This window comes from Apodemus sylvaticus, chromosome 9, assembly GCF_947179515.1.
Source record: "Apodemus sylvaticus chromosome 9, mApoSyl1.1, whole genome shotgun sequence".
NCBI classification, from domain to species: domain Eukaryota; kingdom Metazoa; phylum Chordata; class Mammalia; order Rodentia; family Muridae; genus Apodemus; species Apodemus sylvaticus.
In genome coordinates this window covers 178,780-203,977 of record NC_067480.1, presented here as the reverse complement: position 1 = coordinate 203,977, position 25,198 = coordinate 178,780, and the positions used below count along the sequence as shown (strand labels likewise).

At 36.3% G+C, this 25,198-nt stretch overlaps 1 protein-coding gene and 1 pseudogene across 3 annotated transcripts in view; one reads left to right on the top strand and one right to left on the bottom strand.

The window, feature by feature from the left end:
• Yes1 (YES proto-oncogene 1, Src family tyrosine kinase) overlaps positions 1-25,198 on the top strand; it is a 65,976-nt gene that overhangs the window by 29,706 nt on the left and 11,072 nt on the right. For all 3 annotated transcript variants that reach the window (XM_052193713.1, XM_052193714.1, XM_052193712.1), the window contains exons 3-11: positions 238-337; positions 3,924-4,022; positions 5,054-5,157; positions 5,241-5,390; positions 7,335-7,490; positions 7,665-7,844; positions 10,809-10,885; positions 12,245-12,398; positions 15,542-15,673. In XM_052193713.1, coding sequence (XP_052049673.1) covers positions 238-337; positions 3,924-4,022; positions 5,054-5,157; positions 5,241-5,390; positions 7,335-7,490; positions 7,665-7,844; positions 10,809-10,885; positions 12,245-12,398; positions 15,542-15,673 — 1,152 coding nt within the window. The remainder of the gene's footprint in view (positions 1-237; positions 338-3,923; positions 4,023-5,053; positions 5,158-5,240; positions 5,391-7,334; positions 7,491-7,664; positions 7,845-10,808; positions 10,886-12,244; positions 12,399-15,541; positions 15,674-25,198) is intronic.
• On the bottom strand, positions 20,435-22,083 carry LOC127692151 (COP9 signalosome complex subunit 5-like; annotated as a pseudogene).

The following is a 25,198-nucleotide window of genomic DNA, read 5'->3' as shown; positions in this document are numbered from 1 at the left end:
CCAAAAATGTTGCTTCATAAGTGAAATTATGTTTATTTCAGTTAATAGAATTTTGGAATTTATGCAGTATAATGGTTTCACTGGAAGCCTTAGGAAAACATCTACTTATAATCTAACTTCTAAAAATGAATACTAGAGCAAGGAGGAAACTGAGCTTAAGCTTTTACTGGTAATAGTTGTTTATTTCTTTTATGAATTCAGGTGTATCATTTACCTTGATCTTTTTTCCCATACCAGGTGGTGTCACTATATTTGTGGCCTTATATGATTATGAAGCTAGAACTACAGAAGACCTTTCTTTTAAGAAGGGTGAAAGATTTCAAATAATTAACAATACGTAAGTTTTGTGTATATTTTGTAAGAGAGAAATCTGGTCTCTACATTGAAGCACTAATGGAGTTGATGCGAGTAGGGGGTATGAATCTTTGTCCCTGTGTTGGATAATGCATTTGCCTTGAGATACATGCTATAGCCAGAAGTTACTACTTTGCAAATCATAATCATGGAGTTAGCCTGTAAACAATAGAGATTTTAGAACAGTGAGTTCTGGTTGTGATGGTATATACCTATAACCCCATCACTGGAAAGGCTGAGACAAGATGATCTTCAGTTCGAGGTTAGTCTAGGTTGCATAGTGAGTTCCAGATCATTATGGGCTACATATATGTCAAGTTCCTGTCCCCAAATTGATGCTACTTATAAAAAAGATTTCTAGAAAGAGAAATCTGTAGTTATATAAATATCAGATGACTTAAAATACCTTATGAGCGGTGCTGGATATGGAACCTTTGTACTCTGAAACTTACCAAATTGTGCTTTTCCTGTGTTACTCTTAGACTTTGTCATTTATTGGTCTGCCATAAAAAATATTATGCTTGTTATGCAGCAGATATTTTAATTTCATTATCAAGCATAACAGCCACTCTGTAACTTTTCAAAGTACATACTTACGGTCTCTTTGCTTCTAGTCATCCTCCCCTCCATTCTTGTTTTACCATCTGTTATCACTTACTGTTCTAGAATATAAACATGAACTGTGATTGTGTCTCTTTGCCTTAAGAGTCTTCAATAGCTAATAATGACCATGAAGATTTAAAAAGAGCAACAATAATAATCATTGAGAATTTGCCCTGTGTTTCTATCCTTTCTTATTCTACCATCCAACCATAATGAAGCATTCGCAATTTGCAGTATTTTCTATCTTCTTCATACCTTTACATATACTTGTTCTTTTTCTAGAATGACCTTTTTTCTTTTTGTTGGTATGAAAGTTGGGATAGAATCCAGAGCTAGTGCTCTGTCTCTATGCTATACCTGAGCCATTGTTTCTTTCCCCTTTTGAGTTAGCCCTCCTCAACCTTTAAAAGATAGTACTCTTCTTTTCCATGGTTCCTCTGTTTGCCTTTTTCCTCTCCTGCCTAGTTCAGTTCCCACACCCTATGTATGCAGTGTTTCTCTTAGGTGGTTTACATGATACTCTACAAACCTCAGTCATGACTGTCATCACATTGTAAATTACAATTTTACTTACTTGTCATTCATTTAGACCAGTAGTTCTCAGCTTGAGGCAGAGTGACACAGAAGGTATTTAGCAGTGTCTAGGGATATTTTGGGTTGTCACAGTCAAGGTGGGAGTGTGATTACTGTCACCTGGGTACATGCCAGAGATATTAGTAAAATCCTGCTTATGAACATCAAAGATGTATCATCTCCAAAGTGTCACAGTGTGAATACCATCAAAATTGCCAACCATGTTTCAGAGTCAGTTCTTGAGCTTAAGAACTGCTGTTTGTCTTGCATTTAGTAACATTTAGTAGGTGATTCAGAGAATGCTAACAAGGACCAAATCCAAAATTTTAGTCTAAGACAGTATTGCCAGCAGGCCATCGTTGGCAACCCATCTTCCACCAGTGTCTGACAGATTCTCTTCTAGCCCAGTTGATTGCTAAGACCCATACATAGCACTTGCCTGGCACTCAGAGAATTGGCCCTCCAGGGGCTGCTTACTACTGTGAGGAGAGGGGCTTACTTGCTACTGTGCTGCACATCCAGAGTGTCCCTAAAAAGAAGAACCAGCAGTCTGCCCCAAAGGCAGCAAGAGTTACAGAGTAAGACTTTGTAATATAGTTTTCTGATTATATATATGAAAGAATTTAATGTATTCTAGGATACTAGTAATCAAAGTATCTGTTCGCAAATAGTTTAATTACCAAAAGCTTTCTTAATTCACTTTTTTAAGAGAATAAATTCACTTTTAGAACATTTACAAAAATTTTAGTTTGGACAATGCATATAAGTAGTAAATCACATATATATCATCCTATTAGAGATACTTTTATTAGAAATTTTGGAAAATCCAAGGTCAATATATTATAAGCAATATATAGTTCTCATGTTTTGAATCATAATATTAAACTTATACCAGTTTTTGGATAACATTTTAGAAGCATACATGTTTGGTTTATTTGAATCAGGGGCTTGCTAATATGGCAAACTCAATACTTTAAACTCACTGTTCTGCTTCCATATCCTGAGTGCTGCATCATAGATTTATGTCAGCACCACTAGAAAAACCATCTCACAATAAGTTGTTTTACTTATTGTGAAAGAAACAGACAAATATTTTTACTTATTATGAGAGAAAACAAACATACTGATGTCATGTACATGTACCATGGTGTATATGTGGAGATAGGGGACAACTTTTGAAAGTAGGTTTTCTGTTTACCCAATGTAGGTCTGGGCCTTTACCCACTAATCCATTTCTCAAGCTCTCAAAATTCAACTTTGAATTCTTATTATTCACTGTTAAGATTTTTGCTTTAAGAATGCTAAGATCTTTGATTTTATTCCTGAAGTAACTTAAAAAGTTAGGCTTTTATATGCTATTAAGAAGAAAGCAAAAAAAAAAAAAAAAAAAAAAAAAAAAAAAAAAAAAAACTAAAAGAAAAAAAAAAAGTATTTGGTAGCAACAAAAAAAAAAACAAACAAACATGATGTAGACTAAAATATGGATGAACCTTAATAATATTCTAAGGAAGCAGTCACCAAAAAAAAAACTTCATAAATGGCCCCATCTTCCATGAAAAGCATATTCATAAAGGCTACTTAAAGAGAATGTGTGGGAGGGGGAAGAGGGCTGAGTGACATGTTGGCATAGGCTGACTTTTTTTCAACTAACTCTCTCTCTCTCTCTCTATACATACATACATATATATATATATATATATATATATATATATATATATATATATATATATATATATATATAAAAATATAAACAAACATATGTGGTGGCCAGAGGACAACTTGGTGTAGTTGGGTCTCACCTTCCTCCTTTACACTGTCTCTGGGGATTAAATTTAGGCCATTAACTTGCATGGCAAGTGAATTCTTCTGCTGCCCAGGGTTTTTAAGATGGTGAAATGTTCTAAAATGAATTATTTTGATGACTGTATAACTCTGAATATATTAAAACCCTTAAATGTTATCCTTTAAATTTTAATTGGGGGAAGTATATAAGACATGGAAATTAAATTTATTTAAAATTTAATAAATGTATTCATCATAGTTTTACTAGCTTTAGCTGAAAGAATATAAAAAAGGTAAGAAGAATTCAAGGTGCAGTATTCAGGGGTTTTTTTTGTTGTTGTTGTTGTTGTTGTTGCTACTGTTGATTTACAACAGTTTGCTTTGTGTGGACTTAATTTCCTTAATTCATGTAACTGTCATTTAAAAATATTGTTCTTTTGAGTTCAGCTCTTAGTCTGATTAATCCATAGAATAATCCATAAAAAAATCCAGAATAAAAATGGAAGTGGTTTCTGTTTTTTGCTTGAGATAATAAATTACACCTTGGATAAGAGTCTACATTATGATGATTGTTGATACATTTTTTTTGTGTGTGTATGTGTGTGTTGCAGGGAAGGAGACTGGTGGGAAGCAAGATCAATTGCTACTGGAAAGAATGGTTATATCCCTAGCAATTATGTAGCGCCTGCAGATTCCATTCAGGCAGAAGAGTATGTTGCTATTTCATAATTTATTCATTATTTTGACTTTTTAAAAATGTTTTAATGCACATTCTATGTAACCACAACTTTATACATAGTCATATGCAAGTCTTAAACAGTTAATATATCATATTAATAAATGCTGTTTGAGAATTAATAATTAATATTGTGTCTGCTCAGAAACACACAGTAAGTAAATCTGCATTAATCATTCCACATTATATTTAATCTCTTTATTTTTCTGCACATTTTAAAAATTCATTTTTTTGTACTCCACAGACTGTCTTTTCAGCTCCTTGCACAGAGTATACAGTTGTGCTGCTTATTTTTACTGATACAAATCATAAGAGTGCTCTTTTTCTACTATTAATTTTGTTACTCTTTGTTTGGTTCTTTGTCTTCTTCTGTATTCTGTGAACTTTCCCACAGCAGTGACTGTCATCTTTGTCACTAAGCTTTATTAAATCAAACCAACACAAATTTGGAGTTACCTATAATTTTGATATTATATACTTGCATCTTATTGAATACAGCTGATCAGTTTCCTGAGAATTAATTCCCTGTCACTGACAGATTTTTCTATCTGTATTTTCTGTCTTTCCTTTTCTGTTTTACTCTTTTTCTGGCTGGTAATGAGAATTTAAGAGACATGTTGAGTAGATAGTACATGGAAAAACTATCAGTGGATATTTCCATAGTTAATATATCTTTATATTTGATTTAATATTAATATTTTTAATTTATTATTTTTATATTTATATTTAAGTTACAGCTATTCCTTGTCATGTTTCTGTCATACTCCATTCTGTTTTGTTTGGTTGGTTTTTTTTTTTTTTTTTTTTCAAGACAGGGTTTCTTTGTGTAGCCCTGTCTGTCCTAGAACTCTTGGTAGACCAGGCTGGCCTTGAACTCAGAGATGTACCCCCCAAGTGCTGTGCACTCCCATTGCCCAGCTATCATACACCATTCTTATTGATACATGTATGTAATTTTTCTGACCCTCATATCTTTCCAAATCAAAATACTTTTCATTTTTTTAGGTGGTATTTTGGCAAAATGGGGAGAAAAGATGCCGAAAGATTACTTCTGAATCCTGGGAATCAGCGAGGCATATTCTTAGTAAGAGAAAGTGAAACTACTAAAGGTATGAATATTATATTAATATGTGCATAGAATACCTTAACTATAGTTCAAAGAAGCTGGAATTAATGTGTTCATTCTCCCCAGGTGCTTATTCCCTCTCAATTCGTGATTGGGATGAGGTAAGGGGTGACAATGTGAAGCATTACAAAATCAGAAAACTTGACAATGGTGGATACTATATCACAACCAGAGCTCAGTTTGATACTCTGCAGAAACTGGTGAAGCATTACACAGGTAAGTGAGCACTTCAGAGGTAGGAATTACTCCCTTATGATCTATTTTGTGAAGACAAATCTATCCAGCTTTAATCTCATTTATATCTACACACAGTACATGCCCAATAAATGTTGGTATTCTGGGTTGGTTTATAGGTTTCAATAATTATTTAGTTGTGTATACAGTGTTAATGTGTCTGTGCACACACATGCTGTGATACATGTGTGAAGGCTAGGTGACAACTGAGTGAGTCAGGTCTCTTCTTGTACTGTATGGATCTTGTGGATGAAACTTAAGTTATCAGTCTTGACCACAAGTACCAGCTGAACCATCCTGTTGTTGCTGTGCTGTAGTTTCAAAATGAGGAACAAGACTTGCATGCTGCCCAGGCAGTATGGCAGGACCCTGACTCAGAAAAATAAAGAATGATGATACCTAGAAACTGAACAGGATTATTGAATAGCATGCTCAAATCAGACTTCATTAGGACAAATTGATATCATTATGTCTTACTGGCATAGTATTTACATTGAAGTTCCAGATCATAATAAATAAATGCTAAGATAGATTATGACAGTAAATCTAAAAAAATATGACAGCAAAGACTTTATTAAGTAGCTAAAATTGAACTTTAGTATAAAAAGGCTTTCTCAGACCTGGAATTGTAGCTCAGTGGTAAATTGCTTGTGGACATTCCCTCCCCAGCATTGCAAAAAGGAAAAGATATAGAGTCAAAAGCCCTCATATGCCTCTTTAATTTCCTTCTTTAGAAGCTCAATCTGTTAAGACCCTCTAAAATATAAATCCTACCAATTTGAAGATGCGATTTCTTACCCAAGAAAAATTAACTTATAGCAACTATAGACATTCTTGCTTTTCAAGGACCTTTGAAAAGTATTCTATTTTGGAGTCTTGCGTCTTAAAATTTTTCATTATCAATTAGATGTAAATGCATCTGAAAGTCTTTAAATAATTAGTACTACAAGAGGGGAGGTTTCCATGGCAGTTCTTCGGTAACAGCTAGCAGCAAACAAACTATCAAATCAATCAATACATTTGACATTGATTGAATGTGTTACTAAGCTGGCATTACTTGTAATTGCCTTTGTTATAATGGATTTAAGTGGTTGTTTGATGAGAATGGGAGGAAATGTGTCTCATTTACAATGAGAGGTTTTATATAAGCAGGATACATAAACCAAGCCATTATGAATCTGGACTGGCTGCCTTCAGATCTCCTTTATTTAAAATTCAGTCTCTTATATCAACTTCTTCCTTGATTTTCAGAGTTTTATGAGTTAGTTGTTAATAGAAATAACAGCTAATAATGCATCTCCCTCAGAGAGTACATGAATCTTAGTGGTCGAAATCAGAGCTTTAAGCTGTGGTGCAGGCCTATAATCCCAGCACTTCGAAGTCTAAGGCAGGAAGAATCTGAATTCAACTCTCAGATACCCTATGTACCTCCCAAAAAGTAGAGTGGAATTTTGAAGGCAGACAGACTTGTGTTTGAATGTTCTCATCTACTAGCTGGGATGTTGGGACAGTTCTCTAGCTTTTCCAATCTCAATTTATATGAATATTTATGTAATGCTGATTGACATAATAACATAAGCATATATATTAGCATAAAATGTGTTTCTAGAGTGTTTCATTTGTTTGTACTCCATCTTTCTTCTTATTGAAAGCTTCCCATGTTGTAAATCTTTTTAGAATAAAACTGAGAGACTGATTTTAATCTAATGACAAGCTTTTTAAAAAAAAATAATAAGCCAGGTTTGGTGTCATATAAGAAGCAGGTGAATCTCTAAGTTAGATTCAGGCCAGCCAAGGCAACAGTATAGTGAGATCTCTCTCAAAGATCAATCAAATAAATAAGTAAATAGTCATGTGATAAACACACTAATATTCTATTTATTTAGCAAGTAATTCACTTACAGTGTACCATGTTTATCTATCTAGAACATGCTGATGGATTATGCCACAAGTTAACAACTGTGTGTCCAACTGTGAAACCCCAGACTCAAGGTCTAGCAAAAGATGCTTGGGAAATCCCCCGAGAATCTTTGCGACTAGAAGTTAAATTAGGTCAAGGATGCTTTGGCGAAGTGTGGATGGGTAAGAAGCCTGAGCTTTGTTGTTACTTCATTTTGTTATAAAACCATGAATTAAAATTGCACAATATGTACAATATATATTTTATTATGAAGTATAACTTTTATTGTTGATTTAATTTTGGTCTAAAATTCCTTGAAATACAGATTGAAAGAGTAAAATAAATTGTTTTCCTAGGAACATGGAATGGAACTACTAAAGTAGCAATCAAAACATTAAAACCAGGTACAATGATGCCAGAAGCATTCCTTCAAGAAGCTCAGATAATGAAAAAATTAAGACATGATAAACTTGTTCCACTCTATGCAGTTGTTTCAGAAGAGCCAATTTATATTGTCACTGAGTTTATGTCAAAAGGTATGTGCACATGTATTGTCTTTTAAAGGATTGTGTTACAATGAAACAACTTAGTTTTCTTTCTTAGATTTAAAAAACATACAATATATCTTAGTCATATCATATTCTTTCTTATATCCCTATTCAACCCACCCACCCACCAAACTTTATATTCTTTCTCTCAGACAGACAGACAGACAGACAGAAAGTGTGAGAAAAAAATACAAAATTAAAAACAAAAACGTGTAGTTTATTTTGTGTTGGTCAACTGTTCCTGAGCATGCAACCTTCCCTGGGGTGTTTTTGATATACCCAGTGTCTCTCCATTGGAAAAACTGATTTTTCCCTTTCTCAGCAGTTGTCAATTGCAGATAGGCTCTTGGTTAGGAGTTGAGCCGTGTGCTTTGCCTTCTCTGTGTTAGGATTTTGTCCATGTGAACTGTGCAGGTATTGTGCATGCTATCATAGTCTTTGTGAGTTCATATGTATACCAGACTTGCTGTGTCTGGAAAATGTATAGAGTCATCCACCATCTCTGGCTCTTCCATAGATCCCTAAGCCTTGAGGGGAGAGGTATGATCCATTTAGGGTGCCTAACCTTGATCCCATTTAGAGCACAGTGTTCCAAAATTTCTTACCCCGCATGTTGTCCAGTTGTGCCTCTTTGTGTTAATTACCATCTCCTGAAAGAAGTCTCTGTGATAGTGGGTCAGTGATGCACTTGTGTATGAGTATAGAAGTATGTTATCAGGGACCCTTTTATTGCTTTGTTCATTTAACGGAATAATTGTAGATATTCCCTAGGGCCTATGATCTCAGAGGTTCTTGACCTCATTAACACTGTCATATGGGTTCTCTCTTTTGAAATGGGCCTTTTAAGTCCAACCAAAAGATGATTGGTTCCTTCTGTAATATTCATGTCCTGACTGTACCAATGAGTTACCTGGTAGGGAGATTACTACTGTAACTCACAGTATTCATAGTTCAAAGAGCTTGATTACGTTTCTCCTTTAAAATTATGTTTATGTATTTTGCATGTACATATGTATAGTTACATGTGTGCTGTGACACATGTGGAAGCCAAAAGACAGTTTGCATTTAGTCTTAGGATCAAAGTCAGGTTACTAATCTTGGCAGCAGGCACCTTTACCACTGAGTCCTCTTGCCTCCATTTTTATTTCCTTTATGTTTATACATACAGACTTCTGTCTTTCTAACATGATTTTTCTGTAGACTTTTGAAAGGATGAAATGTGATACTTTTTTCATGGAATAGTGTTTATTCTTAATTATCCCATAGGATCTTATGAGACTTTAAAAGAAAATTAGGCAGCCTGAGTCTTTTGAAAGTAGATCTAACTAAAGGAAATAGATTGCTAGGGCAGTAGAAAAATAAAAATGTTGAATTAAAGTGATAAACCTGTATCTATAACACTAAGGCAAAGATATTAGAGGGAATCTTTTTTTGCCTCATTTTATATATAAATACAGTTTTTACACACAGGATTTCTAGAAACTGTTTTTCCCTGCTGCCATTTGAAATTTCTCATCCTTCCCAACCCAGAACCAGGTGGGCTCTTACATAACAGCTAGTTAGAGCCAGGGGCAAAGCCAGGCAAGGTTGATACTATTTCTAGGCCATTGATGCTTTAGAATAGGAGCCAGCAAGTGGTGAAATGATTAGCCTGAATCCATCCTACTTGAATTGGATCTATTTTTAAATTTTAATTTTTCACTTTTTTGAATCAAACTAGTTAAGTTACTATTTTGTCATCTTCTTTAGTAGTCCACCTTAGCTGATGATATAGTTCCCTCTAGTGGTTCCCTCTATGGGCGCATCTACCCTCTACAAATTTGCAACGGGGAAAATCCCTCTAAAAGGACTAAAAACAATTGCCTATTAATTGAGAGGCAACATATAATCTAAAGTCCCAAAGTATATGTCTTTTTTGAAGGTGTTTGGGCTGCAAACAACTGCCACCTATGGCATTTGAATGAGTATATTAAATAAAATAGAACAGGAAGGGATAAAAGGGACAAGAAATTTAAATCAAGACATTACTAGTATAATAAGTCAAGTGGAGGTAAGTCTAATGGACCATCTACATAGCTCAATTATTGACTTTTTAAAATTGGGAGAAAATGCTAGAATAATTGCATTAATTATTTGCAGGTGAAAGATTAAAAATATAAGATAACAAAAGTCCTTTCTGGTTTTAAAATGCAGTAATTCCTCATTTTACTATTTAGTTGCTTAGTAGTAGAGACCCTTACAACACATCAAAGTTTATTGTGCTTTATCATTATATTGCTCCATGCAGGCAGATTTTCTTGTTGCTCTTGATTTCTGTGTTGTGTTTTCTCCTGCTGTTGTGGTGACAATCAAACCCAGGGACTTGTATATGCTAAGAGCACGCTCTACCACTGAGCTATCCTGACCCCAGCCCTGCCCATAAGTTCTGTTCATGTTATTCTCATTCCTCAGAGTTTGTTTCCCTATCTTTACCAGTTCTATCGATTATACTTCCCTGATCCAGTGTGGAATCCATTGTCAAGCCCAATATTCAATTACCATTTCTCTTTTGAGTTTTTTAATCAGAAACCTTTCTTAGGAAAATGAGTGTTTATTTTTTGTTTTGTTATTATAAAAATGTGTCTTGACTTGGGTTTATCTGATGTTGTATGATCTTAACTCATAGTAGACAGAGAACAACCAGACCTTTACTGAGTTTGCCATACTTCGTTATCCTTATTGTGCCATCTCCTAACACTAAGAACTGTATATCATACCAGCATGAGCTGCCTGTCTGTAATTATAACTACCCCAGGATATTCCCAGTTGGCTGGTGTGTGTGTGTGTGTGTGTGTGTGTGTGTGTGTGTGTGTGTGTGTGGTTTGATGATTTTTTTTAAGGTTTTGAAGAGCATTTACTTCCATTTTAATGTAATGTTTGGATTTTTTTAGAATATCTTTCTATCTCTTACAGGGAGCTTGTTAGATTTCCTTAAAGAAGGAGATGGAAAATATTTGAAGCTTCCACAGCTGGTTGATATGGCTGCTCAGGTAGTTGCATATATGTGTATCAATTTAAATTAAAAGCATATGTTTAAAATGCAGACGAATCTTAGCATAATGTAAAATATTGTGGAATGAAATACTAGAATTTTAGGAGAAGAAGGAACATTGAAGATAGTTCAGTGTGAGCGCCTTAGTAGCAGAGCCAGTATTAGAATACTGTAGCTCTCCCAGTCAAGTGCTGCCCTGTGTCATATGGCCTTTGACCCAGAACATCCAGAAATACAAAGTCAGTATTTACATTTCAGCAGATAAATTTAAGAAAATATGCTGGGTGAAGGTGGCAGCACATGCTTTTAATCCTAGCATTCAGGAGGTAGAGGCAGGCTAATCTCTGAGTCTAAGGTCAGCATGGTCTGCAGAATGAGTTTTAGGACTACATGGAGAAACCTTGTCTTGAAAAACCAAACAAAAGAAAAAAGAAGAAAGAGAGGGAAAGACAAGAAAAATAAGATGGATGAAGGTTATTCTGAAAGAAAAAGAAGGAAGGAAGATAAACAAGACAGACTAAGGTTGATGAAGGTTATTCCAAATATTAAAACCTGAAAGTGTGCTGAAATTTTTTTGTTTATTCTAGTCTAAGACAAGAATTCAGATAATATACAGGTAAGAATTAGTCTTTTATACTTCTGAATTTTGGTTGCAAAGTTTCTATTAAGATAGATGGCAATTATTGCAGGCACTATTTATTGGCTACAGTTGATGAGCTTACTTCTGCAGCTCTCGCCTATCAGTAAGAATCCACATATCTATAACATCTGATAATGGAGAGTAATTTCAGAGGAGACAGGCATATACTAGGCTCTTCGTTCAGGGCTATTAGGCACTTTCTCTTGGAAAAATGGCAGACCTTTTTTATTTAAAAAAAAAAAAAAACCCTTAGATAAATGACATGAGCTTTATGAGCCACATACAAACTCTGTTGGGCCTCATTAGTTTTCACAGTTCTTTAAAAAAGTGTTAAAACATTTTTTTTAACTTCTCAAGGCACCTTAGATTGCATGGATTTTTGTTTTGTCTTAAGATGTGCTTCTAACCATTGACAAGAAAACAGGACATTGTGCTGGTCATAGTGACTAGGTATACTCTAGGCATAAAATCTTGATCTCCAAAATATATGTTGATCTTTTTTTTCTTCCAGTGTTAAGATATAAAAATTGATGTAGCGTTGTTGTTGTTGTTGTTGTTGCAGAGTTTTTGGTTGTTTTTGTTGTTGTGCTCTAAACTGTGTCTATTGCTGTCATGTTTTTGAGCTACCCAGTTTTTCAACAGTCCCTTTAGTTTAATAAGAAGTGTCTTCTTCCCTTTGCATCATATATTTTGCATCTTTTTTTCCCTTCTCTTAAGATTGCTGACGGCATGGCATATATTGAAAGAATGAACTATATTCACCGAGATCTCCGAGCTGCTAATATTCTTGTAGGAGAAAATCTTGTATGCAAAATAGCAGATTTTGGCTTAGCAAGATTAATTGAAGACAATGAATACACAGCAAGACAAGGTAAAGTAACATACATAGATTCTTATAATCTAATGCCCTATGCTTGTCTTAATACTGTTTTGAATACCCAGAGCATTATGAAATACAAATAGTTCTAGTGGCTAGCTAGGTCCCTGCCTGCCCCTGCTAGTGGGCTGTCAGCACACATGTAGTTACCAGGCAGGATGTCGCTGCAAAAGCCCTTTGTTGTGAGGCTGCCTTTTTGCCCAGCATGTAACATGCATGTTCATGTGGACCTGCCACAAAACTGTTTGTAGTCTAAATGCCTCTGGGTGAGTGTTTCCCATGTAGCAAAGTAGCTCTATGAGATCTGTTGGAAGTCAATAGAATTTGGGGAAAAGAGGAATAAGGAGAGGGCCCAGCAAAACACTTGGAATGCAAAGCCTGATGGTCTGTGTTTAACCCCTAGAATCCTTGTCATCAGTAATCCCAACATTTTTGTAGGGGGAAATGGAAGGTGAAGGCAAGAGAATCATTCAGAAACTGGTAGGCCAGCTAACCTGGAGTAGGTAGATTAGTATCAGAAATGAGAGACCCTGTCTTAACAAGGTAGAAAAAATAAAACAACTCCCTAATGTCTTGTCTGCCATATTCATGCTGTGGCATGAATATATACACACATAAAAAAAATTTTGAAGCTTCAAAATAAAACACAAAATTAAAAATAAGTTATAATAAAAATGAAATAGTTCTAGATTTTTCCAGAGCACTCAGAAACATTGGTATTATTCATAAAATTAAATCTAATAATAATACTTCAGCTTTCTAATAGTTAGTTCCTGTAAAGATCTTGATAAGATATTTTTGCATTATAAATATAGCAGATAAAATATCCTTGTTACTTTCTTTAGGATGTTAAAAGTAAACTTTATTTATCCTTTGTGTGTGCATGTGTGTTTGTGCATATGAGTATAAATACACCCATGATACAGTAAGCATGCAAAGATCAGAAGACAACCTTGGGCATCTTCCCATCTTCTTTGAAATTTGATTTCTTGTTTCCCAGTAGAAGGCCAGGACTAGCTGTCTGCAAATTTCCTGACAATTTCTTGTTTCCACTTTCCCTCACTGTAAAAGCACTAGGATTACAAACACACATTATAGCTTTACATTGGTTCTTGGAATCCATACTCAAGTCCTCAAGAGCAGTAAGCACTTGACCCACTGAGTTATCTCCTCTGTCTCACAGAAATGTTTTGTTACTTTTTTTTTTTTCCCCGAGACAGGGTTTCTCTGTATAGCCCTGGCTGTCCTGGAACTCACTCTGTAGACCAGGCTGGACTCAAATTCAGAAATTCGCCTGTCTCTGCCTCCTAGAGTGCTGGGATTACAGGTGTGCACCACCACCGCCTGGCCTTTGTTACTCTTTTTAAACAAACTTGGTGAGTTGTTATTTAAACTGTTGTCTTAGATTGAGGGTGATTCCCAATCTAGCATTATTTCTTCCTACCCCAAGGAGACATCAGTGGTACCTACAAACATTTTTGGTTGTTCCAGCTTGGGGACCACTGTCAACATCTGGTAGATAGTGGCTAAACATGCTGTACCATATATGCTAATAATCAAACACAGAAAATAATTACCATGCCCAGAAGAATCAGAATTGCCAAGGTAGAAAAACCTTAGCTCCAAGTTTGGAGTTTTGAGACAGGCTTTCTCTCTGTAGTCTTGGCTGTCCTGGAACTCACTCTGTAGACCAGGCTGGCCCCCAACTCTTAAGTGCTGGGATTAAAGGTGACCACCATCATCACCTGGTTAACTCCTGTATTTTAAAAAGGATTTATTTTTGTTTTATGTGTGTGGGTGTTTTGCTTGCATGTTTTTGTCTGTGCACCACATGCATGTGGAAACCAGAAGAGGGTGTCAGATCCTCTGGAACTGGAAATTAGCTGCCATGTGGGTGCTAAGGATCAAGCCATGTCCTCTAGAAAAGCAGCTAGTGCTCTGAACTGCTGAGTCATTTCACTGTCTTCTCTACTTCTTTGCTGTTTCTACCCCTAGGTATACTTACCTCCAACTTGTCATAGGTTCCTGTAATCCTTACTTAGAAAATCCTAATCATTTGTTTAAGACTAAATTTAGCTGCCACTCTCTAATGAAACCTCTTGTTATTGTGACAAATGAAAATTGATCAATATTTTCCTAATATCTAAGAACTCTTTATGTCATAAATATATGTATATATAATTATAAATTGTAAATATAAAGTATATATAATTACTTCAAGCATATACATTATGCTTGAATACTTTTATTAGCATAAGTACACAATTTTTACAAAAGCTTTGCTGTTTGTGAACCTATAATAATTATCATAATATTTGTGTATTAAAACCATACACTAAATATTTGTATAAATTAACATGGTGTTTTAAAAATGGTAACACAAGGACTGGTGAGATCATTCATCTGGCAGTAAACTTCTGCAGAAAGCACAAAATACAGAAATGATTATGAGCAAAAGTCAGTAGTTATTAGACCTAACAGAATATGCCTTCAACCATAATTAGCTACAGCCACTGGGTGTCAAATGACCCTGAAGTTGTTGATTTTACAATGGTATAGTATTTCACATCTCTAAACCTAGCACTTGTGAGTTAGAGGCAGAATGATCAGTATTCACAGTCATTCTTCAATAGATAGTATGTTAGAAACCAGATTACCCTTTCAGGAGGCTGAGACAGGATTGTAAAAATTCAAGACCAGCCTAAGATGTGTGTATATATAGATCAAAATCCCATGTTTCCCCCCAAAAGTTGCAGATTTTATAATGTACATTTTGTTTTACTTCTGTTTTATTGAATCATGTTCTGTTTCCACCAGCAACTTTTTGGGTTTTTTGGATTTGGGTTTTTTCGAGACAGGGTTTCTCTGTATAGCCCTGGCTGTCCTGGAACTCACTCTGTAGACCAGGCTGGCCTCGAACTCAGAAATCCGCCTGCCTCTGCCTCCCAGAGTGCTGGGATTACAGGGTGTGCCACCACTGCCCAGCCACCAGCAACTTTTTATAGCACTAAATAAAAGAAAAAACAGATTTAATGTAAAAATTTAAAGTTAGTGCTGTTTTCCATATATTTTCTGTGTTTGAAGACTTAAACACAAGTATTCTTTTAAAACACTTAAATTGTCAATATTGTTTGTAGGTGCAAAATTTCCAATCAAGTGGACAGCTCCCGAAGCTGCTCTATATGGTCGATTTACGATAAAGTCAGATGTGTGGTCATTTGGAATTCTACAGACAGAGCTGGTAACAAAAGGAAGAGTGCCATATCCAGGTGAGCTTGTGTTTCTCTAGCTCTTTAGTATCTCAGCATAGGCTTTAATGAGGGATACACTCAGCAAAAATGTGAGGGAGAAAGACTATTTCTTTTTTCCCACCCCCTTTAATTGGGTGTATAGTAGCTCATGAGAGCTAGAATCCTTGAGCAAGCACAGGAAGTATGCCCTATATTCTTCTATAAGATATTTTCCAAAAAGGCCTTTATATGTTGTGTTTCTCAGATCAGAAGCATATCTAGGTTATATTTGCTCCCCCACCCCCAGTAATATTCTTTTCTAGAAGTGTGACATTCTAGACTCAAAAGATTTTTTTGAGAAGAAATGTGTTCTCTTAAATAAGGGGGGTGCTACTCTAAAAATTTCTTCTTTTTTATGTCTTTATATAGGTTTGAGGGAGCAAAAACAATTCAGCTTAATTGAAATTCAGTTATTGAATATTCCTTCAACCTGTTACCTCTCAAACATTTCCACTGAGGGTATCCTAATAGTTGAGGAATGTGAAAATGTAGAAAATGCAGTCTGCAAGAAGAACTGCTGTTCTGATCTTCTGTTTCATACCATTTCTTAATACTTGAGCTGTAGTTGTAGTGCTGTTGTATTTTCTGGTCCACATCCTTTCATTGTGTGCTGACACATACAACTCTCCTCACTTAATGGTCACTCCTCATCACCCTGTCCAGTAAGATTCTGCTTCTGTCTTAATACATGGTCACTTTTTTTTTATTAATTTTTTTCACACAATATATTTTTCACATTTTTTTCCTACCATTTTTCTCACCTCTCTACCCACCCATCTTTGGTTTGTTCCTCCATTCAAAAAACTAAAACCCATAAAAACTGAAAATCAAAACAAATAAGTAAAAGACAAGTAAGACCAAAAAAAGAAAAGAGTGCCACACCAGACCTGGTGCATACCTTTAATTCCAGCACTCATAGAGGTAGACAAATCTCTTTAAGTTCAAGACTAGCCCACTGTACAGAGATAGTTCCAGGACACCCAGAGCTACACAGAGGAACGTGCCTTGAAAAACAATAAGAACAACAAAAAAAGTCCACAGATATATTAAGTTCATTTTGTATTGACCAGCTATTCCTAGGCATATGGTTATATACCATATAGGAATAGGTGTGAATATATATATATATATATATATATATATATATATATATATATATATATATATATATACACACACACACACACACACCAAGTGACACTACATTAGGGAAAACTAATGTTTCTCCTTGACAGTAGGTTATAAGTTGCAAATACCTTAATGATTAGGGATGGGACATCATGCCTAATTTCCCCTTTCAGTACTAAGACCCTATTGGGCTTGAACATGTACAGATCTTGTGCATTACCAAAGTCTGTGAGTGTATATGTGCATCAGTCCTATTGTATCTGGAAGACAATGTTTCCTTGGAGTCAACTATCACCTTTACCTTTTACAATCTTTCTGCCTCCACATAGATCCCTGAACCCTGAAGGATCTGGGTTTGATGAAGACATCTGGTCTTAGTTAGGGTTTCTATTGCTGCAGCGAAATACCATAACTAAAAAGCAAGCTAGAGAGGAGATGCTTCATTCAACTTAATTTCCACGTTGCTGTTTATCATTGAAGGAAGTTAGGACAGTCAGAACAAGTCAGACAAGTCAGAAACCTGGAAGCAGGAGCTGATGCAGAGGCCGTAAAGGATCCTGCTTACTGTCTTGTTTCACATGGCTTGCTCAGTCTGCTTTTTTATAGAACCCAGGACTATGAGTCCAGGAATAACATCACCCACCATGGACTGAACTCTTCCCCCATCAGTCACTAATTAAGAAGATCCCTTACAGCTGGATCTTACAGAGGCATTTCCTTAACTAAGGCTTCTTCCTCTCTGATGACTCCAGCTGGTATCAAGTTGACACACAAAACCAGCCAGTACACATCTCATTTAGGACTGGGTTTTTCAAAATCTGTCAATGTCTACACTTTCTAGTTGTGGGACTCTGTTAATTTCCATCTTCTGCAAGAAGAAATTTCTCTGATGGCTTAAGTGAGTTCTCTAATATGGCTTAAGACACTGATCCATGGGTATAACAGTATGTCATTAGGAGTTTTTACTATGTTCCTTTAGCCAAATAATAATATTTTTTTCCAAAAGTCCATAATTCATCTGGTCTCAGTTTCTTGGCCACTTTAGCAGTGTCAAATATAGGTTCCATCTCTTAGAGTCTGACTTAAATCCTTTCAGAAAGTGTTTGGTTATTGTCTTAGTCAGGGTTTCTATTCCTGCACAAACATCATGACCAAGAAGCAAGTTGGGGAGGAAAGGGTTTATTGAGCTTACACTTCCACGTTGCAGTTCATCACTAAAGGAAGTCAGGACTGGAACTCAAGCAGGTCGGGAAGAAGGAGCTGATGCAGAGGCCATGGAGGGATGTTTCTTACTGGCTTGCTTGCCCTGGCTTGCTCAGCCTGCTCTCTTACAGAACCCAAGAGCACCAGCCCAAAGGTGGTACCACCCACAAGGGGCCCTCCCCACTTGATCACTAATTGAGAAAATGCCCCACAGCTGGATCTCATGAAGGCACTTCCCCAACTGAAGCTCCTTTCTCTGTGATAACTCCAGCCTGTGTCAAGTTGACACACAAAACTAGCCAGTTCAGTTATCCCCATAACATTTGCAACTCTATTGTACCAGTCTCTTGCAGGCAGAATGCTGTTGTAGGTAGCTGGGTGATAACTGATGATTTCTCTTCCAGTGCATGCAGAATGCCTTCTAGCACCATGAATGCTAATGAGTAGTCATAAAGCTTTGTATCAGGAACCAGCTAGGCCCTTACCATTAGGTTGTGGAGAACAACCAATAACCTTGGCAGTAGTCTGTGATTTTTGACGGTGGAGTTTCCATGGGCAAACTTCAACAAGATGTTACCCATTTCTGGCACTGGTAGTTTTGCTTTGTTGTATACCATGTCTAGTTGACACCCTAATATTTGGTGACTAAATTTTTGCCATATATGAAAACCTCAATTCCACATATGTACAGACATCTGATTTTAAAAAAAAAATCAAAAAATATACACTGGAGAAGAAAACAACATCTTCAGGCTAATTGTGCTGGTCAGACTGGATGGCTCCATGTAAAAGAATCCAAATAGATCCATATCACCTTGCACAAAATTTCTCATTGGGTCAAGGACCTCAATGGAAGAACAGATGACCGATTCTTCCTCCCAGCCCCATGCTCCCAGAAATAAGACTCAGGTTCAAAATATATTTACAAATGGCCATATAAGCAGGGCGGTGGTGGCGCATGCCTTTAATCCCAGCACTTGGAAGGCAGAGGCAGGCGGATTTCTGAGTTCAAGGCCAGCTTGGTCTACAGAGTGAGTTCCAGGACAGCCAGGGCTACACAGAGAAACCCTGTCTCAAAACCAAAAAAAAAAAAAAAAAAAAACCAAAAAACAAATGGCCATATAGCTAGGTTCTTCTTCTTTTGACTAGCTCATAACTTAAGATAATCCATTTATTCTAATATACATTCTGCTACATGGCTGTTTACCTGTACCATGTGTCTGTCTTGTTACATCTTCCCAGGCAAATCTCCCGTGCCTGGGATCCTTTCTGCCACTCAGAGGTTCTACCACCTGTTTCCTACCTAAGGCAAGGACCATGAGATTTTTATTTACAGGAACCACATCCATACACACACAAGATATTCTCTCTACAATTCCCCTTTTTAGTCCAATAAAAGGCTATTTTCTTTCAAATATAAATTAGATATAATAACAATTGTAATGACTATCAGATATGGCTTACATTATGATGTCTACTCCATAGTGTTTGGCAATTTAGAGATAGTATTCTATTATCTATCCAATCTTGGTGAGTTAGAGTTTTATATCTACATTATTTTCTAACATAACTTATATTATCATCCTAAAAACATCTTGTTAGACCTAAAAATATCTTCTTAAGTCCGAAACAACTTAAGCTCAATTGTGAGACTTATAACTATCTAGTTTTCAACTCCATAAGAGACCTGAGAAGGAATAAATATTACCTGAGTAAGTAGGAAGTGCAGATAAGCAGCTTCCAAGATTATATAAAAGACAGGTATAGTTGGTTGTCAAACTTGTCTCTATAATGTTGGAGTATCCATTTTCAGACTTCTGGCCCAATATATCTGACAGACATATTTGTGAGGCAGTAATTATGAAGGACTTGCTTACCCTGTCTTGGCAGAATTTGGCAGTCAACTTCCCTGTATCCATTTGTCCTTTCTGGACAGTTTTTTGTCTATACTTGAAGCATGGGCATTTTCTTAGCCCAGTGACTAGCTTGCCACAATTGAAGCAACTCCATATGGAGGTTATTGATACCTACCATCTTCTTTGAAGTGGATTGGAGGTACTGTCAGGAGCAGGCCTGTCTTACGGTCGAAAAAAGATATTTAATTAACAAACCATCTTTAAATGACATAATCTGTGGATCTCTGAGGTTTCAAAGACTATAGTATATCTGAATTGTCAAACAATATTTATTCTTAACTATTTACTATCTGAAAAACCTTGAAAACATCATGAGTTTGACTATCTGACTATTGTATTTTTTTTCATGTGATAGTTTTATTACAGTGCTAATACTCAGAACACCACACAGCACCTTAGTCTTCTAATCTGATTTTGGTAACTGGGTTAAAAGTGTAACTTGAGCTTCTTTCCCTTCCACATACCAGCTTTGAGAAAAAGTATGCAGTGGTAACTAAGCAATGATAATTTGATTAAATAGTTTATCCTTAATAACCTGAGACATCAGTCCATAGATGGCTTCTATGGTGATTTTACAGTTGTCTCTAGTAGCTTTGGCAAGTTTGTCTTCTGAATTGTGATAATGTGTTTCTAAACCCAACATGAAACTTCCACATCCCACCTGGGCTTCCAACTGCTCTAACTTCTCAAACAAATCAAACACCTGGCCTGTGGTATAGTCTGCTTTAGTAAGCAAGCTAAAGGAATTCAATATTTATTCCATAAAAGCTCAAGTAGTTTACAATCCAAAGAGAATTTGAAATATGAGACTTCTAAGGCATAATATTGTTTGGAGCGCACACCAGAAACTTCTATTTTATTAAGTGGGATAGTCTTAGTCTGGTACCCAGAAGATCCTTCATCAGGAGGTTTGTAACCTTTTGAATATGTCCTAAAGGCAACAACATACACTGTTACAGACTGAAGTCTGCCATGGGACAACCAGGATTCTTTTGGTCCAGGAAGGCACAGGTCCGGCTGAGATGACAGACAGAACAAACCACACACACACAGAGGCTGTTTGAACTGAATGTATTTTGTAGCTCTAGGCAAGGATTTTTATACACGAAGAGTTGGTATTACCATTTCAAAAGATGTAGCCAGTGAGGCAGGCACAATTATCATAGCCATTTGGTACAAGGAAATGCAAAATCAATCAGGTACAAAGTTTCTCAAATAACATACAGAAGATCAGCTTACAGATGCCATCAAACTTCTGATTATAATACAGAGTCACTCATAGTTTACTCATAGTAAACCTTCAAAGAGTTTGAAGTTTCTTATACCACCTGGGTCTTAAGTTCTTGTGAGAAATCCTTATCTAACATTTAGCCTTCTATCTTGTGAAACAAAACTTCCTGACTAAATCAGTGCTTTCAGTACCAGAGTGCCAGAGCCATCCTCATACACATACACACAGCCATAAAAACCTGCATGTGGGCCGGGTGGTGGTGGCGCACACCTGTAATCCCGGCACTCTGGGAGGCAGAGGCAGGCGGATTTCTGAGTTTGAGGCCAGCCTGGTCTCCAGAGTGAGTTCCAAGACAGCCAGGGCTACACAGAGAAACCCTGTCTCGAAAAATACCAAAAAACCACACACACACACACACAAAACCTGCATGTGGTTGGAAGGTAGTAATTATGTAAACAACTATGAGGCAAAGCATTGCAATTCTTAAAAGGGAGTTTGGCAGTCAGTGAATCTACTTCAAAGACCAGATTATCAGCCAGGCCATAGGAATCCTGGTGAAGAGAGAAAAGGAGGAAGTCAGGGCAAACTGCTACTTGAGAACTAAGGGCCCATCTTAAATAGCTAGAAAGTAAGAGCGTACAGTAAATTGCTAGGTGAGATTATCAGCTTCTAAATATACAGAGAGTTCCGTTATTCCCAGGAGACATTTTTCTTTTTCGCCTCTGTCTGTAAAATGTCATTTTTACAGACGTCACTGGGCCACCGCGGCAATACACTTTTCCTGCAAATATTGTTCTGGTTGGGTCAATTACCACCACTACAAATGGTTCCTGAAACTGCTGCTTAAGCATCTGTGTACTAACATCAATCCCAGAGAGCCAGCAGCCATAACCAGGGTAGCTATGATTTTTTTAAGCTATTTTTATGTATTTCTCTCAGTTTGTAATAGCTTTAAAAGGAACTTTACATTGTATCTTCAAGGCACACTTATTCACATAAAAATTGGAAACATATACATTATGTGTATCAAATTAATCTTAAATTTATATCAATATATAATAACATACCAATGTATCAAAAATAACTTGTGAATTTGATGTATCTATACAAGATTCTCTGCCAATATAGCAAAATATAGCCTCAATTTTTGCATCAAATTTCAAAGACCTATACCAGTGTAAGATAATGGCTATAAAATGGTTTTTTGGTTTAAGAGTAGATTCAATAATCCAACCCTTTCTTCCCTCTTTCTTCTCAACCTCCATTCCCTTACCTAAGAAAAAAAGAATAAAAGGAAGGAAATTCTTGAGTCTAAGTTCTTAAACTTTGCTTTCACCTTAAAACTATAACTATTTGTAACCAGCCCCTATTAAAAGACAGCAAAATGGGCTGGAGAGATGGCTCAGCGGTTAAGAGCATTGATTGTTCTTCCAGAGGTCCTGAATTCAAATCCCAGCAATCATATGGTGGCTCACAATCATCTGTAATGGAATTTGATGCCTTCTGGTGTGTCTGAAGACAGCTACAGGATACTCACATAAATAAAATCTTTTTAAAAAAAGACAACAAAATTCCAATACCCATTTAATAATTTAAAAAGTTAACCACTCCACCTCTTGGGAATGGGGCATAGTTTCTTGCTGGTTTTTGGATATAGAATTCCTTTTGGAAATGGTTAGTCTTAAGAAAGCTAGCTGTAGCATTTGTTGTCCAGTCTTAATGTACAGAGAGAGTTTAGGGCTTAACTGAAGTACTGACTGGAATAGTCTATGGTGCTGGACCAAGTGAGTTAGCCTTTTTGAACTTGTCCTGAAAGCAGGTTTTTAGAGGAAACAGCGTTGATGTAGGCAGAGGTAGGATCAGGCAGGGAGCTGGAACAGTAAGCTTCAGCATCTCAGCATCCCTGAGAGATCTTGTCAGGGCTATAGTCTTAGTTGTTTTTTCTATAAACATAAAACTTTTAGAAGTAATATATACTTCTTTATTAACATAATGTGTGGAATGTGCAGTGTGTACAGATCAGTTAAAGATGATTTTCTGCTCATTGTTTGAGTAGGTTAAAGACAACTGTCTTTATAAATTAGTTTGATCATATAACTAAACTGCAATATAAATCTCCATTAATGCCATAGGAAAGGATGGCATGATGGATCTTGAAGACTCTGTAGACAATAAGATCCATTGGCTATATATAGTTGAATTTCTGGCTATAGACATTTTTATATCTTAGGCAGTCTCAAGACTGTTCCCATGTAGAGAGATCGGTAGATCATGTTACCTCTCCTGTTTGGTCTTCTTGATTTCTTTTTTCCTATCTGTAGCCAAGGTCTTCACGGGGGTAATTACTTTAGATGGAATCCAAAGCCTTTTCTTCTTTCTTGTTGACACAAACACAAAGCTTCTCTCTCAATGTAACATTTCTTTTATCCCACAGTTTGAAGTCATCTTAAGTATAGACTGATCCAATCTAGCAGTCCCTATTCTATCCAGGTCTGCTCCATTTTGACCCCCTTTGAAACAGGGTTTTGTGTGTGTGTAGCCCAGGCTGGCCTAGATTTGCTCTGTAGATCAGACTGGCCTTGAACTAACAAGGAACCTTTATGTTTTTGTCTTTGTTTCCCAAGTATTGGGATAAAAGCATGAGTTTATTTATCTAGTGTCTATGTACTCTTGAAAACATTTATATAAATTTTTCTTTCTTCTTTGGAAATTTACTTTTTATGCAGATTTATATCTTTTTTCTTGATTAATTTAGCATTCTTCCCTGTATTCAACTTTATTTAAATTCCTTTCCATCTTAGTGCCCAAGCATACCCTCAAGCATATTCTAAAATAAAATTACATTGTCTCTATGACATGTGTGTTTATTTTATTTACTTAACTCCTCTGACAAAAAGGTATTTGTATTCTGTATTGCCAAGCTGATAATATGCCACTAGTTTACTTTTTTTCTTGGAATATCTTCTGTTAATGATCCATCATTTTCTTTAGATATTTCTCCTGTCCAGTAGTCTCTGGATTCCTTAGTTGGATACGAATACAGTGCCCCAATCCTAACTCTGGGTCCTTACATTGACAAGCAGAATATAGCTTTCCTAGGGCAAAAAGCTTCATGGCAACAGAAAACGTTTTATCTTTCCAATTGAAATTATAAACATACCTTATATGGATAAATATGCCTATATTACCTATTCTCTTTATATAAATTTAAGATTTCTGTATATTTTTTTAATTACTAAGGGCATTTCTATTTATTATTAAGCAAAAACCTACACAGTACCTTTAAGGAAAAAGGTATACTGTCATTTAGTATTTTAGACTGTCATTTGTAAGCAGTTGTATCTATCAGTAGGGAGTCCCACCCTGACCTCTTTGTTTTGTGGGAGCCACTAGGCCTATCTGCAGTCCCAGCTCTGTGTTCCATGGGCTTCTGCCCACCAATAACCTCAAGTCCATGTGTCCTGCCATGCTTGGCTAGACTGGAGCCTTTGACCTTTGCTCACTCCACAGAGGTAGTCGGCCCAAGGCAGGTTGGGGCTGGAACTTTTATATTCCTTTCCAACCTGGAGCTCTGCAGCTCCCATGCTCCTTTCTCAGCAGGGATACTCAGTGCCTCTATGATCTGGTTACTGCTTGTGCAGTTTTAGGCCTTTAGTTGTGTGGACCTGAATTGGGCTATTGGGCCCATGGCAGGTTGACCCACTCACTACCTGCTGTTTACAGGTCTCTTTGTTCTCTCCAGAAAAAGTTTTAAAGCACCAGACTCTATTCTTAAAGAGACAGAGCTTTAAAACTGTTTTGTTTTAGGGAGGGTTTGTGCCTTTAGCCAAGATTTTTCTTCAGGGTTGTTTGTTTGTTTGTTTTTTGTTTTTTCTCATTCTATGCTGTAGTTGGGCCCCATATGTAGAAATTATATCTGGTTCCTCCTCCTAGTCCCATGCTACCAAAAATAAGACTTAGACTCAATATTTTTACAAATACTTTAGCTAGGCTCTTCTCTCGATTAGCTCATAACTTAAAATAAAC